The sequence below is a fragment of the Equus przewalskii genome, chromosome X, assembly GCF_037783145.1.
Source record: "Equus przewalskii isolate Varuska chromosome X, EquPr2, whole genome shotgun sequence".
NCBI lineage: Eukaryota > Metazoa > Chordata > Mammalia > Perissodactyla > Equidae > Equus > Equus przewalskii.
In genome coordinates, this window is record NC_091863.1 from 65,089,727 (window position 1) to 65,107,172 (window position 17,446).

The 17,446-nt window shown below is 40.4% G+C and overlaps 1 protein-coding gene across 14 annotated transcripts in view; it reads right to left on the reverse strand.

Moving 5' to 3' along the window:
* The window catches only part of RPS6KA6 (ribosomal protein S6 kinase A6), a 170,242-nt gene that overhangs the window by 102,913 nt on the left and 49,883 nt on the right, over window positions 1-17,446 (reverse strand). For 4 of the 14 annotated variants that reach the window (XM_070606611.1, XM_070606612.1, XM_070606608.1 and 1 more), the window contains exon 1: window positions 14,404-15,066. The exons of 4 other annotated variants lie outside the window; for them this stretch is intronic. In XM_070606611.1, coding sequence (XP_070462712.1) covers window positions 14,404-14,481 — 78 coding nt within the window. In that variant the 5' untranslated portion in view covers window positions 14,482-15,066. Of the gene's footprint in view, window positions 1-14,403; window positions 15,090-17,446 lie in introns of those variants that run through there. 6 more of the 14 variants (XM_070606613.1, XM_070606609.1, XM_070606607.1 and 3 more) reach the window with 5 other exon arrangements.

The window sequence follows — 17,446 nt, forward strand, 5'->3', positions numbered from 1 at the left end:
TTTTGTCTTCTTTTTCAAAATTGTTTTAGATAGCCGAGGTCCTCTATTTTTACATATGAATTTTAGAATAAACTTGTCTATGTCTACAAAAAAACTTGTTGGATTTTGTTGACTTTTATTTTGAGTAGACATGGCTATTGAATCAGCAAATCTAATTTACTGATATGACATAGATGTCAACAACTTGTCTGTATCCTCTCCTTATCTTCCACATCATCCTTATGGGGGAGACGACAAAGTATAGAGGAAAAAGCATGAACTTAAAATGATCTAGGCTAAAATTACAGATGTGCCCCCCACTGATTTGTATGTCTCTTTCTCATCTGTTCAAAAAACACACCTTTTTCTTACCAACCTATTTTGAAGACTCAATAAAACTGAAGAGATAATACACGCTCAATAAATGTCATATCTTTCTCCCTTAAGTTTAGATTCATGTATTCCAATGTCTTTTTGGGTAAAAACAACTTACATCGGGTATTAAAATTACTATATTTCCTCTTAAAGTCTGTCCCCAACCACATTATAGGAGAGGCACACAGGTCCTATAATATGAATAATTAGCTGTGGCCTTTGAAATTTTTGTTAGAGACATGATGGGATGTTTTCTTCAAAACGGAGTCGCTATCCCCTTACTCACCTAGTAACAATGTATGCAGATTCTTTAATCTCCAAATTATAAGACTAAACTATATCAAAATCAGCTAGGACACTAAGATTTTGTTTTTACTCACACGATGGACTACTACTCAGCCATAAGAAATGAGGAAATCCGGCCATCTCTGGCAACATGGACGGACCTTGAGGGTATTTTGCTGAGTGAAATAAGCCAGAGGGAGAGAGTCAAATACCATATGATCTCACTCATAAGTAGAAGATAAAAACAACAACAAAAACCCACATAGCAATGCAGATTGGATTGGTGGTTACCATAGTGAAAGGGGGAAGGGGGAAGGGCAAAAGGGGTGATTAGGCTCACATGTGAGGGGATGGACTATAATTAGTTTTCAGGTGGTAAACACGATGTAATCCACACAGAATCAGAAATATATTATGATGTACATCCAAAAATAAATTAATGAATTAATTTTTTAAAAAAAGAAAAGCAACTTCCTCAGAACTACACCACAAGAGCATACATGACAGCTCAAATACTTCCTTCGCCCCAATCATATCTTAAAACAACAGAATAAAACACACAGAAAAACATTACAAATCACAGAAATTTTATTTTAGAGCTAACAGCTTAGGAACTGATATGCTTTTTTCTTGTTGGATAATGAGAACTATATAACTATTTCTCTTTTTACTTTGGTCTAGAGTTGTGGTTCTTTATCTTTGGCTATATGTCATAATCATCTGGGCAATGATGCCCAGGCCCCAACCTGATCAGTTAAACATGAATCTCTGTGAGTGAGGCACTAACATGGAAATTTGCTTAAAAACTCTAGGTATATCTAACATACAGTCAGAATTGAGAACTACCAGCCCAAGGAAATTCAAGGCCAAATTTGCAAATCAACTTTATTTTAAATGTGTAGTAGACCCTTAAAGCCTACTTACTTATGTTCTATTTCATCCTCCAACCCCACCTTCCAACCTTTCCACAGATCTCCTACTTTACTTTTTCCCTTGAATATCAAAATACTTTGTTATTGGATTGTATTTCCTATAAACCATCTCAAATACTTTGTAAAACCAAGCAAAACAAGAGTAAAACACTCTCACCCACACATACACAACACACACACACACTCATACACACAGCAGGACCTACTTCAAAAGTACACATACAGGTTAAATTCCAGCAACAAAATCAGTTACTTAGAATGCCTTCAGGGATATTCAGAAAACATCTCTGTTATCTACGAAAGCCAGATTACATTTAGCTCTATATCTCCCTCCCATCCAACTCCTTTCCCACCTAAAAACAAACCAAAAGAAAACAAAATACACAAAGAAAAAAACAAACTGTCAGCAAGAATAGTAAATAACACTTGGAAATAACATAAACATGTAAACATTATATAGCAGTTCTGAAAAAGTACTAAAAGGCTTACATCGAGATTCCAAGTGCTTACCAAATCTTCAAAACTGCTAAGGACAATGACAGCATCCACCAAGAGAGAAATTACAAGTAGGGGAAAGTCTTGTATTTCCTCCTCAAAATTACAGATGAGGAAGACTAAAAAAGAGGTGGTACTAAAACAAAAATACAGCCCAAGAAAGCAATGGCACCAAACTCAGGCCTTATTATGGAAAGGTGAGGTAATAATTAGCTATCTTGATGAAATAATCAAAGTAGGGAAACATAGAGGCCCAGCCCTCAAGAAATTGACCTGAATATTTTCAGACCAGACAGGTATAAAGAAAAATAGTCTTGGAAGAACTGGGAAGGCACCCATGGAGGGGAGGGGCCAGGTACCTGTTGGCCCACCCCCTACTTTCTATTCCAAATAAACCTGGTGAAAGCATATTAGAAATACAGATGTCCCTGTTCTCTTTGCCACATTACAGAAAAAAGCACCAGTCTCTATTTTCAGAACAGCCCTCTGCACCCAGGGGCACCAACTATTTAAGATGAAAATTGATGAATCAAGAATTATAGGCCTAAGGGCCATTTAAAAAGCATGAAAAACTTTTTAGCTAGTAATAAGTGCACTCACCTTGGCAGTAAAGATTTTAAGCATGCCAAGCATTACCAGAAATCTTTAGAGCGGTTTGCTCTTGTTCAAGACGATAAAGAGAGGGGGAAGTTCATTTTAGCCTTCTATCTCCCTATGCTGCAAAGATCTATTTATCTTTGTATTAGTCCTCTGGCTAACAGACACTTAGATTGGCAAGCATGCATTAAATATCTGTTAAATTGAATTGAGTCCTACCACAACATTCCTAATTTCTGTTGTTTTTTATTTTTCCCTCCTACTCCTCAACATCTAATCAGATGTCAAATTCTAACTATTTTATCTCTGCAACGTCTCTCCCATCAGTCCTCTCCTTTCGAACTCTTCTGTCCTACTTTAAAAATCTCACTACTTCCACTAACTAATACAACAACCCCCTAGCTGGTATTTCCCACATTCAGTCTCCCCGACTCCAATCCATCTTACACACTGCCATCAGTTATTTTTCAAAGCACAGATCTGATCATGTCACTCATGTCCTCGAAAATCTTCAATAGCTTCCATTTACAGAATAACATGGAACCCTTAAACTCGCTTTAAAAGCCCCATACCATCTGGGCCTAACCTACCTTTAGTACACTCCCTACCTCATCTCACACTATACCCCCACTCTCACATCACAGACTTGCATCCTAGCAATATCAGATTCCTCCTTCCCCCAAGAACATCTCCATGCCTTTACTTATATTGTCCCCATCCACCAGAAATATAATCCTTTCATCTCTGTCTATGAAAATATTATCCACTCCTTAATGCCCTGCTAAAATTCCACCTCTTTTACAAGGTCTTACCAGATCCATCTCTAAACCACCACAACAATCACCTCACTGTCAATGGTCTTGTGACTTATATAACAGTTTCTGCAAATGTCTATCTTGCCCAACTAAATGTAAGCCCATGATGGTGGGGTGACACTCAGTGGGGTATATCCTTAGGCATTTCACATTATAGTACTAAGTACTGCACTGCCTTGTAGCCAATAAACATTTGATGAACTGTACCAATTCCAACCTAACAAAAGTTCAGAATAAAAACCTAAAAATTCAATGTCAATGTAACACCTTATTAGCCAGTTACAACAAATGAAATCATTTGTCTCTTATCCCTCAAAGTGTTCCTGAATATAACCTCATATTTTATTCCTGAATGATCCTATCTGTGTTTATAAATGTGATTACTACACTTAGATGAAATGATCAGCTCTAGCAAGGCAGTCTTAAGAAAAACTGCTCATAATAGGGAAAGCTGTGGCTATTACCATGGCTATCTAAATCCCAAGGTTTTAATATAGGTGACAATAATTTAGACTTTAGGAGCAGGGAAAAGGTGACTGTGGGAAAAGAGAGGGAACTACTGTGTACTGGAGACCAGTATGTGCGAAGCACCTTGTTAAGTGTATTAAACTCAACACTGCATCTTGTTTTTCACATAACAACTCTTGAAGATATTTTTTTTATCCAATTTACAGATGAAGAAACTGAGGCTCAGAGAAGTTAGGTAACTTGCACTGGATCACACAGCGAGTATGAGTTTGAGATGAAATTGGAACCCAGAGTATCCGGCCTCCAAAGCCCATGTTCTTCCTTCTATTACTACAGGGTCTCATGAAATTAATTAAAACTAGCAGTTTTTGCCAATCTGCCAAATATTTGCCATCCTGGTTAAGTTTTTTAAGTCTGTGGCTTTAATCCAAAACTTTTTTTGTCAGTGAGCTGTATTATTCTCAAAACTAGGTTCCTTGAGATATTATCATCATGGCAGCATGATAGGATCCTTTTGTCTCTCCTCTTCAATCTACAGAGAATAAAACATCCATAACCCAACAAAGGTTACACTGCACAACACACCAGGACCCTGGAAATATCCACACATCAACAGATACAAAGGTGGGTGAATTGGAGCACAGAGAGGAGGCCAAACAGGGGAACAGCAGAAGCAGAGCCCAGGATCCTGGCAGCAGAGGCTGAGCCAGCCACCCTCAGCCCAAGAGAATTTGGTGGGCAGCACCAGAGGCACATGTGCAACTCCAGCCAGCCAGCCACAGCAGCATCTACAACCAAGGGAAGCAGAGTGGCAGTGGAGGTGGAGCTCCATGATACCAGGCCCCCTGGCCTCAGCTCAGAGCCTGGTAGTAGCAGCAGAGGTGCACACAGTACTCCAAAATCCCAACCACAGCAGCACCTGTGACCACAAAGTAACAGGCAACAGCTGAGCTGGTGCCCCATATAGCAGGTTCCCTGCCCACCCTCCCTCCCCCTGCAATGGCAGCAGAGCTTCCAACCCAGGGGACCACAGATGTGACTGAGGTGCCAGCAATGTCTGTGCCCCTGGATAGAAAAGCCAGTGACTGCAGCAACACAGCAATGGCAAGGCATCAGTGACCCCCAGAAGCACAGGCAGCTAGGACAAGAGTACCTGCGACACCCCAAACAGAGGCAGTGGAGGGTGGAATGTGCAGAACCTCAAATACAGGCAGAGGCAGCACAGGTAAGAGATACCAAAAACTAGTGCTATAGTGCCACCTACTGAAAAACAAAAGAAAGGCGTTTAATCTCCAAGCAACCCAAAAGTTTTACCTAAATAAAAGTGTCTGCTGCAATAAAAGTGCCAGCAGAAGAACTCAACAAGCACCACAAGAAGCCACAGTACCAAGGCACTAAATAAAGGAGACAATTCTCCAGAAACCAAACATAAAGTCATGGAAGATTATGATCTAACTGATAAAGAATCCAAAATAGCTGTCATGAAAAAATCAAAAAGCTACAGGAAAACTCAGACAGGCAGTTCAATGAGCTCAGGAATAAAATCAATGACAGTAGGAATACTTTACCAAAGAAACTGAAACTCTAAAAAAGAACCAAACAGGAATTTTGAAGCTGAAGAACTCAATAAATGAAAGGAAGAATGCAGTAGAAAGCATTGGAAATAGAACAGGTTGAATGAAAGAGATAATTAGCAAACTCAAAGATAGAAACCTGGAAATGATGCAGGTAGAAGAGGAGAGAGAACTAAGACTTTAAAAATATGTAGAAATTCTATAAGAATTATCTAACTCTATTAGAAAGGGCAACATAAGGGTAATGGGTATCCCAGAAGGTGAAGAGAGAGAAAACGGAGCAGAGAGTTTATTTAAAGACATAATAGCTGAGAACTTCCAAAACCTAGGAAAGGAAATGGATATACAAATCCATAAAGCTAATATAACACCCAATGATCTCAACAAAAAGACTTACTCTAAGACACAGGATAATAAAACTATCAGAATTCAATGACAAAGAATATTAAAAGAAGCCAGGGAGGAAAAGAAAATAACCTACAAAGGAATCCCCATTAGGCTATCAGCAGATTTCCCAGCAGAAACCCTACAGGTCAGGAGAGAGTGGAGAGACACATTCAAAATACTGAAAAATAGAGCCAGCCCTGATTTCCTAGTGGTTAAAGTTTGGTATTCTCAGTGCTGTGGTGGCCCGGATTTGTTTCCCAGTCATGGAACCACACCACCTTTCCGTCAGCTGCCATGCTCTGGCAGTGGCTCACATAGAGGAACTAGAATGACCTACAACCAGGATATACAACTATACATGGGGGCTTTGGAGAGGGGAAAAAAAAAAATAGGAAAATTGACAACAGATATAGAGAGCAAATCTTTAAAAAATAAATAAATAGTGAAAGATAAAAACTGTCAGCCAAGAATACTCTATCCAGCAAAGTAGTCTTCCAGATATGAAAGAGAAGTAAAGGCTTTCCCAGACAAACAAAAGCTGACGGAGTTCACTGCCACTAAACCAGCCTTACAAGAAATCATGACAGGAGCTCTCCTACCTGAAACGAAAAGGCCAAAATATACAAAGCTTTGTCCAAGATGATAAACCGACAAATAGAATCAGAAAACTGCAAATCTGTATCAGAATAGGATAGTATGCGGTGAATTATAGCAAAGGTTAGAGGAATACCAAACATTAAAAATAACTTTAACCACTTCAATTTTTAAATGAACTCACTATACAAAAAGGAATAATTGGTGACAATAAAAACATAGAAGGGGAAAAGGAAAAGGACAGAACCTCCATAGGTAAATGAATATAAGGGGCTACCAGAAGAAAAAGAACTATCTTATCTGTGAGACCTTTCATACAAGCACATAGTAACCACAAAACAAAAGTTCAGAACAGAGTCACAAAACATAAAAATGAGGAAACTAAGAAACACATCACAGAAAAGCATCAAACTGAAATCACAGACAGAAACACAAAGAAAAAGAAACAACAGAAATACAGAACAACCAAAAAACAAAAGACAGATAAAACGACAGTATTAAGTCTTCAAATATCAATAATCACCCTAAATGGAAATGGACTCAATTCAATAATCAAAAGACAGGGTGGCTAGATGGATTAAAAAATAAGACTCACAATATGCTGCCTTCAGGAGACCAATCTCAGCTCTAAAGACAAACATAGGCTCAGAGTGAAGGGATTGAACATGATACTCCAAGCAAATGGTAACCAAAAGGAAGCAGTTGTAGCCATACTTATATCAGAAGAAATAAACTTCAAGCCAAAAAAGATGACATGACACAAAGACGGATATTATATAATGATAAATGGGCCAATCCATCAAGAAGATATAATATTTATTAATATATATGTACCTAACATAGGAGCACCAAAGCACATAAAGCAATTATTAATAGACCTAAAGGAGAAATTAACAGCAACGCAGTAATAGTAGGGACTTTAATACCCCACTTACATCAATAGAGAGATCATCCAGACAAAAAGTCAAGAAGGAAAGGTTGGCCTTAAATGAAACATTAGACCAGATGAACTTAATAGATATATATAGAATGCTCCATCCAAAAGCAGCAGAATAAACATTCGTCTCAATTGCACATGGAACATTCTCAAAGATAGACCATACATTGGGAAACAAGGCAAGCCTCAATAAATTTGAAAACATTGAAATCACATCCAGCATTCTTTCTGACCACAATGGTATGAAACTAGAAACCAACTACAAGAAGAAAGCTGGAAAAATCACAAATATGTAGAGACTGAACAACTACTGGATCAATGAAGAAACCAAAGGAGAAAACAAAAAGTACATGGAAACAAATGAAAATGAAAACACGATGTACCAAAACCTATATGGATATCTACATCTATCAGCAAAAGACATACTAAGATGGAAATTTATAGCAATATAAGCCTACCTCAAGAAACAAGAAAAATCTCAAATAAACAGTCTAGCATTGCACCCAAAGGAACTAGAAAACGAAGAACAAATGAAGCCCAAAATCAGTAGAAGGAAGGAAATAATAAAAATCAGAACACAAATAAATGAAACAGAATAAAAAGACAATAGACTAAAAAGATCAACAAAATTAACAACTGCTTCCTTGAAATAAACTGAGATAAACTGACAAAACTTTAACTAGACTAAGAAAAAAGAAGGCTCAAATCAGCAGCAAAAGAGAAATCACAATGGACATCACAGAAATACAAAGGATTATAATACTATGAAAAGGTATATGCCCACAAATCAGATAACCTAGAAGAAATGGATAAATTCCTAGAATCATACATCCTTCTAAAACTGAATCAAGAAGAAACAGAGAATCTGAATAGACCAATCACTAGTAAGGAGATTGAAACAGCAATTAAAACCTCCCTAAAAACAAAAGTGCAGGATCAGACAACTTCTCTGGTGAATTCTATCAAACATTCAAAGAAGATCTAATGCCTATCCTTCTCAAACTCTTCCAAAAAATTGAAGAGGAGGGGACACTTCCTAACTCATTTTACAAGACCAATACTACTCTGATACCAAAACTAGACAAGGATGAAACACACACAAAAAACATTACAGGCCAATATCAGTGATGAATATAGATGCAAAAATCCTCCACAAAATATTAGCAGATTGAATACAATACATTAAAAGGATCATACACCATGATCAAGTATAATTTATTCCAGGGATCCAAGATTAGTTCAACATTGACAAACGAATGAATGTGATACACCACATTAACAAAATGAGGAATAAAAATCACATGATGATCTCAATAGATGCAGAGACAGCATTTGACAAGATTCAGCACCATTTATGATTAAAACCCTGAATACAACAGATAAAGAATAAAAATACCTCAACATAATAAAGGCCATATATGACAAATCCATAGCAAACATCATACTCAATGGTGAAAAACTGAAAGCTAACCCCCTAAGAATAGGAATAACACAAGAATGCCCACTCTCACCCCTTTATTCAACATAGTATTGGAAGTCCGAGCCAGAGCAAGAAAAAGGCAAGAAAAAGAAAAGGTATCCAAATTGGAAAGGAAGAAGTAAAACTGTCACTATTTGTGGATGACATGATTTTATATATATAAAGCCCTAAAGAAACCACCAAAAAACTATTAGAAATAATTCAAGAGTACAGGAAAGTTGCAAGCTACAAAATCAACATTCAAATATCAGTTGCATTTTTATACACTTACAACAGGGAGAAAGAGAATTCAAGAGTACAGGAAAGTTGCAAGCTACAAAATCAACATTCAAATATCAGTTGCATTTTTATACACTTACAACAGGGAGAAAGAGAAATCAAGAATATAATCTCATTTATAATTGCAAAAAAAGAGAGTAAAGTATGTAGGAATAAATTTACCGAGGTGAAAGACCTGTCTGAAAACTATAAGACATTGTTGAAAGAAGTCAAACAAGACACAAAAAAATAGAAAGATATTCTTTGCTCATGGATTGGAAGAATTAACATAGTTAAAATGTCCATATTACCTAAAGCAATCTACAGTCAATACAATCCCTATCTAAATTCAAATGACATTTCTCATCAAAACAGAACAAAGAATCCTAAAGTTTATAGGGGAAAAAAGACCCTGTATACTCAAAGCAATCCTGAGAACAAAGAACAAAGCTGGAGGGATCACACACTCCCTGATTTCAAAATACATTACAAAGCTACCGTAATCAAAACAGTAAGCTACTGGCAGAAAAACAGACACAGAGATCAACGGAACAGAACTGAAAGCCCAGAAAGAAACCAATACATTTATGGACTGTAAATTTTTGACAAAGGAGCCAAGAATACATAACAGAGAAAGGAAAGTCTCTTCAATAAATGGTCTTGGGAAAATGGGACAGCCACATGCAAAAGAATGAAAGGAGATCATTATCTTATGCCAGACACAAAAATTAACTCAAAATGGATTAAATACTTGAATGTAAGACCTGAAAGTATAAAATTCCTAGAAGAAAACACAGGCAGTAAACTCTTTGACACCAGTCTTAGCAGTATCTTTTTGAGTATCATGTCTTCTCAGTCAAGGGAAAGAAAAGAGAAAGTAGAAAAATTGGACTACATCAAACTAAAAAGCTTCTGCATGGCAACAGAAACCACAAACAAAATGAAAAGACAACCTACTGATTAGGAGAAGATATCTGCAAATCATATATCTCATAAGGGGTTAATATCCAAAATATATAAAGAACTCATACAACTCAACAACAACAAAAAAAACAACCCAATTAAAAAATGGGCAGGGGATCTGAACATTTTTCCAAAGAAGATATACAGATGGCCAACAGACACACACAAAGATGTTCAACATTACTAATCATTAGCAAAATGAAAATCAAAACCACAATGCAATATTACCACATGCCCATCACTATGGCTATTACTAAAAAGACAAGAAATAACAAGTGATGGAGAAAATATGGAGGAAAGGGAACCGTCATACACTGCCAGTGAGAATGTAAATCGGTACAGCCACTGTGGAAACAGTATGGAGATTCCTCCAAAAATTAAAAATAGATCTACCATATGATCCAACTATTCCACTTCCAGGTATTTATCCAAAGAACATAAAAACACTAATTTGAAAAGATATATGCACACTACGTTCATTGAAGCATTATTCACAACAGCTAAGACTTGAAAACAACCTAAGTGCCCATGGACAGATGAGTAGATAAAGATGATGTGGTATGTACATATATCCAATGGAATACTACTCAGCCATAAAAAGATGAAATCTTGCCATTTGTGACAACATAGATGGACTTTGAAGGTATTATACTAAGTGAAATAAGTCAGATGGAGAAAGCCAAATACCGTATGATTTCACTCGTATGTGGAAGAGAAACAAATACATAGATAGAACAAATTGGTGGTTACCAGAGGATAAGGGGGTAGGTGGAGAGGGAAAGGGGTAAAAGGGTACATGTCAATGGTGACAGATGGCAACTAAACTCTTGACGGGGAACAGGATGTAGTCTATACAGAAGGTGAAATAGAATGATGTACACCTGAAATTTATACAATGTTATAAATCAATGTTACCTTAATAAAAAAATTAACTTCCTTAAACAAAAGCAGTATTGTTAAAGAAATAACATAAAAGTACCAATTATAATATAATATGATGATATGATATAATATGCAATATGGAAACTCTATAATCAACTCTTCCATCAGGAAGCAAGCACTCTCACCAAAAAACAAACAAATAAAAACTAAGTGCATGAACTGTAATGTACATGGTACTAACTCATCAAAAGTTCACTTTACTAAAACAGGCTGTTCTTTATGACTCTTGCCCAGGAATGATCAATACCCATCACACCTCAAGTAACACTTCTTCCCTGACCCTGACAGCATCCAAGCAAGAGTTAAAATTGTAGCTGCCTGAGGGGTGATGCCCTTTGAAGTCCCTATTCCCAGCAGACCCAACTTAGACAGTCCCTGCAAGAGTTCTCACAACCAAAGCTTCTTGCTTATCCTATTTCCCCTCTCCCAAGAACCTTCTTCCCAGGAGCCAAGAGAGTCCCTATTTCCCCTTTTCAGGTCCATTCTCCACCACTCACTGGAACCAAGCTAGTTCTTAGTGGAAACCTCTGACACATTTCCCCATAGGACAATTTTCCAAACAGTGGTTAGGCTCCTTATCATTATACATCGCTATTGTACACTGGTCTAAAAATATAATTACCTTAATAACTTTTTCCTGTTGGAAAACATGGTAAGAGTCTCAACCAACCAACTCTCATACTTCTGAATAATTCAAAGGTTAACAACTGCCCATAAATAAGACAGGTAAAAGATATTGAAAAAGACTCCACAATATATGAGAGTGTACATAATCTTTCACTTTCCCAGGATTCCACATACACAGACATTGACAGAAATTATTTCCTTTGACATTAAAGTTAACAGATTCTTACATTTTCTTTAAGGATTCCAATATATTTTCAAAAAATATATTCTATAATGAAAGCACCCCTAGACATGTAATTTAAATAAATATAAATTTATGGATGTAAAGTGGTTTCCTTCTCATCAAAAGAATACCATTATAAACAAACAAAAACAACAGCACCTCTTCTAAATACTAAGCAGGTCTGCTCAGATGTAGCATTTAGTTTTCACTCAGATTTTTTTTTTTTTTTTTTTTTGGTGAGGAAGATTGTCTCTGAGCTAAAATCTGTGCCAATCTTCCACTATTCTATATGTGGGATGCCACCAGAGCGTGGTTTGACGAGCAATATGTGGGTCCCTGCCCGAGATCCAAACCCGCAAACTCCGAGCCACTGAAGCAGAGCACACGAACTTAACCACTATGCCACCAGGCCGGCCCCTAGAATATTTTTTTTCCTTTTTTTTTCTCCCAAAGCCCCCGGGTACATAGTTGTATATTCTTCGTTGTGGGTCCTTCTAGTTGTGGCATGTGGGACGCTGCCTCAGAGTGGTTTGATGAGCAGTGCCATGTCCGTGCCCAGGATTCGAACCAACGAAACACTGGGCCACATGCAGCGGAGCGCACGAACTTAACCACTCGACCAAGGGGCCAGCCCCCCCTAGAATATTTTTAAGTCACTGGCAGAGTTAAACCTAACCAATCAGAACTGTTTTAGACAAAGAAGGCAGAAATACTATCTTCACATTACCTTCACCTTCCGTTTTACTTCATAAGGATTAACAATTTCCACTAAAGTATTTTTCCAAATTGCTGAGGTAGAGAAACCCACTGTTAAATCTCTATAATATCTAAAACATACTGCCAACAATTACAAAAAAAAAAAACATATGTGGTAATCACAATTTAAAACATTTCTGCATTCAAAACTAACAAAAATAATAATAGGCATGTGAAAGGCTCCCCCACCTCCCATCCCATCCTTATATCCAAGCATTTAACTGTTTTTATAAACCAGATGCCTGGGACTGTAAGTCAATAGATCACACACATGAATAAAACAAAACTCCTCTCCTCTAAATGAGCCTTGCTAGAAAATTCTTGCAAGTACGAAACATTCCTATGTTTCAAGAAGAAATGAACCCCTCTTCATTTATCCTGTCCTTAAGGGCTGTAAAGTATTAAACCGTATTTCAGAAGTTCTCCGTTTACTAGTAAAATATTCCTTATAAGTAGAGAAGGTTCAACTTTAGGCTCTTTCTGAATTTATTTCCACTACCTTTCCTGTTAAATTGTTATTCTGACATGTAATTTTAACCCCAGTTTGGCTGGAAATTTGAAAAGAATAAATAACGAGTAAAACAGACAACAGTCCAAAATGTATTTTTAAGGATGCAGCAAGTATTTGAAAACAAATCTGCACCTTGAGATGTCGAGGATTGCGAGTCCTACCCCAAAATATCCTACTGTGAATCAATTTGGCATTTAAGTATTTTTAGGAGGTCTATAGTGGCCCCTACTGCAGGACTAGGCTGTCAATCGATTAAGTTAGAAATGAATCCGACTTCTATCCCAAAACTCTCGTTTGGGTGTTTAAATACAGTCCGCTTTTAACAACAATAAAAGCAAAGTACCTATGCACATCTAAGTTCTCACTGCACAGCTGACCAAAGCCCAATCAGAATAGTTTCAGCAGTAAGAAGAGCGGGAAGAGGCACACCCAAATATTTTGGTTGAACCTTGCTGTCTTGCCAAAGATTCCTCTTACAAGGGCTGGGGTTTACTGTGCGTCTTCTTTTAGGGACCAACGGGGCGGAGACAGCAGTTGGGGAAGGGAGAACCAGCGGGAGGAAGAGAGCGGTAGAATTGAGGGGACCGCAAAGGAGGCAAAACATCACCTGAACGTAGATAAAGAAATCTGGCCTCCAGTCAATCTCCACTTCAGTTGTTACAAAGAAGCACAACAGGTCACAGAGAAACGAGAAAGCTAAGTAATTAAGGAGCACTCATCCGTCTGTGCAAATGTCCCCAGAGTTACTTCGTCACCGTGCTGTGTTTTTGTGGCGCCGGGTTCCTAAAGCACCCGGGGTTCAACAGACAGCTGGAGTCAGCAGCTGGCCCCCAAAGTGTTGAGCAAACCCGGAGCGCGCGGAGCTGGGCGCGCGGTACCTGGCGCGTCCCCCAGTCCCACTTCAGGTCGCAAACTGAATAAACTTAGTCACAACTCTGGCGTGGCCCCCGAGGCGGGCGCTCCGCCCGAGGCCGAGCCCGGGCCCGGGCTGCACTCGTCCCCACGCCCGAGCCCGGGCTGCATTCGTCCCCACGCCCGAGCCCGCCGTCTCATCCTCGCCCGCTGCTGAGCGAAAGCGCAGTCGGACCCGCAGCTTCCAGGGGGCTTGCCTGAGCGCCCTGCTCCCCAGCCCCACGCCCCTTCCGTCTCGGGCCCCAGCCAGGGTCCCGAGGGAAGGAGGGGGTGGCTCCAGCCACCACACTAACCTCGCCGCCGCTCGCGCCGACGCCGAACACCTCCATTGCTTGGTCCCAGGGCTCCTCCGGAGGAGCGAACGGTAGCATCGCCCCTTCAGGAGCACTCGAACAGGAGCTGCCAACGGCTGTGGCGGCCACGCATCCTGCCTTTTGAGCTCGCCTGCTGCCGCCGCCGCCAAGACCCCAGCCCCTGCTTCAGCGACTGCTGCCCTCGCCGCGGGGTCCCTCAGAGGCTGGGAGCGGGGGGCTGCCGCCGCCGCAAGCTGCTACGCTCCATAAAGAAGACAACTCCGTGCTGCCTCTCCGAAAGCTGCCGCTTGGCTCGCGCTCACCACTGCCGCCGCCGCGACTGTCGCTTGGCGGTGACTTCCCCCCCACCCCGCTTCCTCGGCCCCCTCCCCGCTCCCAGCTCTGTCAATATGGCGGCAGCGGCGGCGTTACCTGTGCGGCGCCTGGAACCCCCCACGGCGGCGGCACAGCGGCGTCACTCGAACGTCAATGGAGATTCCCCAGCCTGGGGTGAAGGGGGGGTGGGAAAGAGGGGTGGGGGTGGATGCGGGGGACCGCGTGGTAGGGGGTGGGAAAGAGGGGAGGGGGGCGTGCTGGGCGGGGGAGGCGGGAGAAGAGTAGTAAAAGCCACTGCTAGCGCCTCAGTAAACCTGCCCACTCCACGGAGCATGCGCGGCGCTGTTCACACATGCTCAGCAGGCCCTCTCCAGTCTATGAAGCCGCGTTGCCAGCGGGAGGATTCCCAAAAAGGATGCGGGAGTTGGGGGACCCTCCTGAGCGTTGGAGAGTCAGCGTCAGGGTAGGACTCCAGGAATATCTGCTTGCAGGGCTCACAAAAGCAGGTGTTCTATACACCTTGCCACGCCCATTTTGGTACTTAGTGACAAATACTAGGGCGGGGATTTTAGTCCATTATACATTAGCCTCCTAGAAGCCAGAGGCAGGAAGGAAATGCATTTGAAGTAAATTAATACACCTGCGCTCCCTAACTCCCCCTCCCCCGTCTCTCTCACTGGCGTCTCCGCTAGGTTGCCTTCATGCTATTGATGACATACGGTGTTTCTAGTCTTCCTACATACATACGCCACTTATTGGACTCTACTTTTGGCAATGAAGGCAAAATGTACGAAGCTAACCTCACCCCCACTCCGCTCTGAGGATATTGGACCTGTAGTGACAGTAATTATTATTCTTCTATCTTCTTCAAATTAAAACCTGTACTGCTTTGCTACTCTAAGCCACACACTGTACTAGGCACTAGGGATATAACTGATATGAATAAAGTACAATCTCATACACGGGGCATGATCAAGAGCCTTCTCATCGAAACACTTCAGAACCCAAAGTAAAAATGTTGTTCCACCTTTGACACTTCAAAGAGACTTTAGAAAGCACCTATAATAGCGACTAAGCCAACTAAACCGGCTCAGTACCTTTAAGAGATTTCTAATGGTAGATGTAAAACGCACAGCACCCCCTCCCCGCTGCTACACCTAGGGCTGTTGTGTTGTACTGGTGGAAAACACTGAACTATGCCCTCCATTTATTTCACCATCTGGCGCCCCGCACTAGCGAAGTAAAGCGGACCACAGAGGTTGGCACTGAACTGCAAACAAGGATCACTAATAGTGCCCTACCTACTCTGCTTAAAATCCCAGGGAGAAAGAGAGCTTTGTGAATATGATTCTGTAAAAGTGAAAGCTTTGAAACTAGTGGGTGTATGGGGCTATAAACAGTGAAAACATGTGAGTGTGTGCATATGTGCATAAACTCCTGTTTGGCCAAACTGACAGTGTTCTTAACCAAGGCCACCCTTTTGAGTCTTGGATCTCATCCCTTCTTGCCTACTCAAAGGCTTTGTTTTGCAATTCTCTCCCCTCTCTCTTCCTCTTTTATTTTTTAGGAAGATTAGCCCTGAGCTAACATCTGCTGCAGATCCTCCTTTTTTTGCTGAGGAAGACTGACCCTGAGCTAACATACGTGCCCATCTTCCTCTACTTTATATGTGGGAAGCCTGCCACAGCATGGCTTGTCAAGCGGTGCCACGTCGGCACCCGGGATCCGTTGGGCCGCCAAAGCGAAAGGTGCACACTTAACCACTGCGCCACCGGGCCGGCCCCTCTCCCCTCTCTTTTGCATCATCTATTTTCCTCCCTCTACGGGACCTTTCCCATTGGCAAACAGCATCTGTTACTGACTTAAACTTGCTGGACCACTCATTAGCATTTGATGTAGTTCATGACTCCCTCTTTCGTTAAGCATTCTCTTCGAATCCCTCCAAAACAAAACAGGGTTCATTCTCCTCCCACGTCATTAATCATTTCTTCTCAGTGTCCTCTGCTGAATCAGTTTTTGTCTTCCCAGTCTCTAAAGTTGGAACTTCAGGGCTCAGTCCTTGACCTCTATTTTCCCCAACATCCTAGGTATTCCCATATCCCATCCAGTTCCATGGCTTTAAATCCCATCTGAATGTTGAGGATTCTCAAATTTTATCTCCAACCACTAACTCTTTCTTGAAGGTAAGACATGTACATGCAACTGCCTATTCTACTTGGATATCTAATAGGTGTCTCAAACTTAATGTATTCAAAAATGAATTCTTGATTTGACCCCAACCAACCTGCTCCTTGCCTAGTCTTCTCCAGGACAATTAGTGACTTCCACCATCCACCTAGTTTGCTGCTCAAAGATCACTTCTGAGTCCTTCTATGACCATCCTTTCTAAAACACTGTCCCCATGATTCTCTAGCTTCACCCTGCTTTTTCTTCATAACATCAGTCACATGTTATATATATTTGTTTATTTATTCCTCCCAGCACCTACCATAACGCGTTGAACATAATGAGGCTCAGTAAATATTTTATGAGTGAATAAATTCATCCTTTGCTCTTGTTTTGTGCATTTGATAAATACAACTCATCACCTATATTGAGAAGCTTCCTCACTGTGAATGCATTGCTTTGCTTTTATATAAAATTTAACCTTCATATATATTCATTCATTCAACATTCCCCTTAGCATATAAACATACATACATCTCTC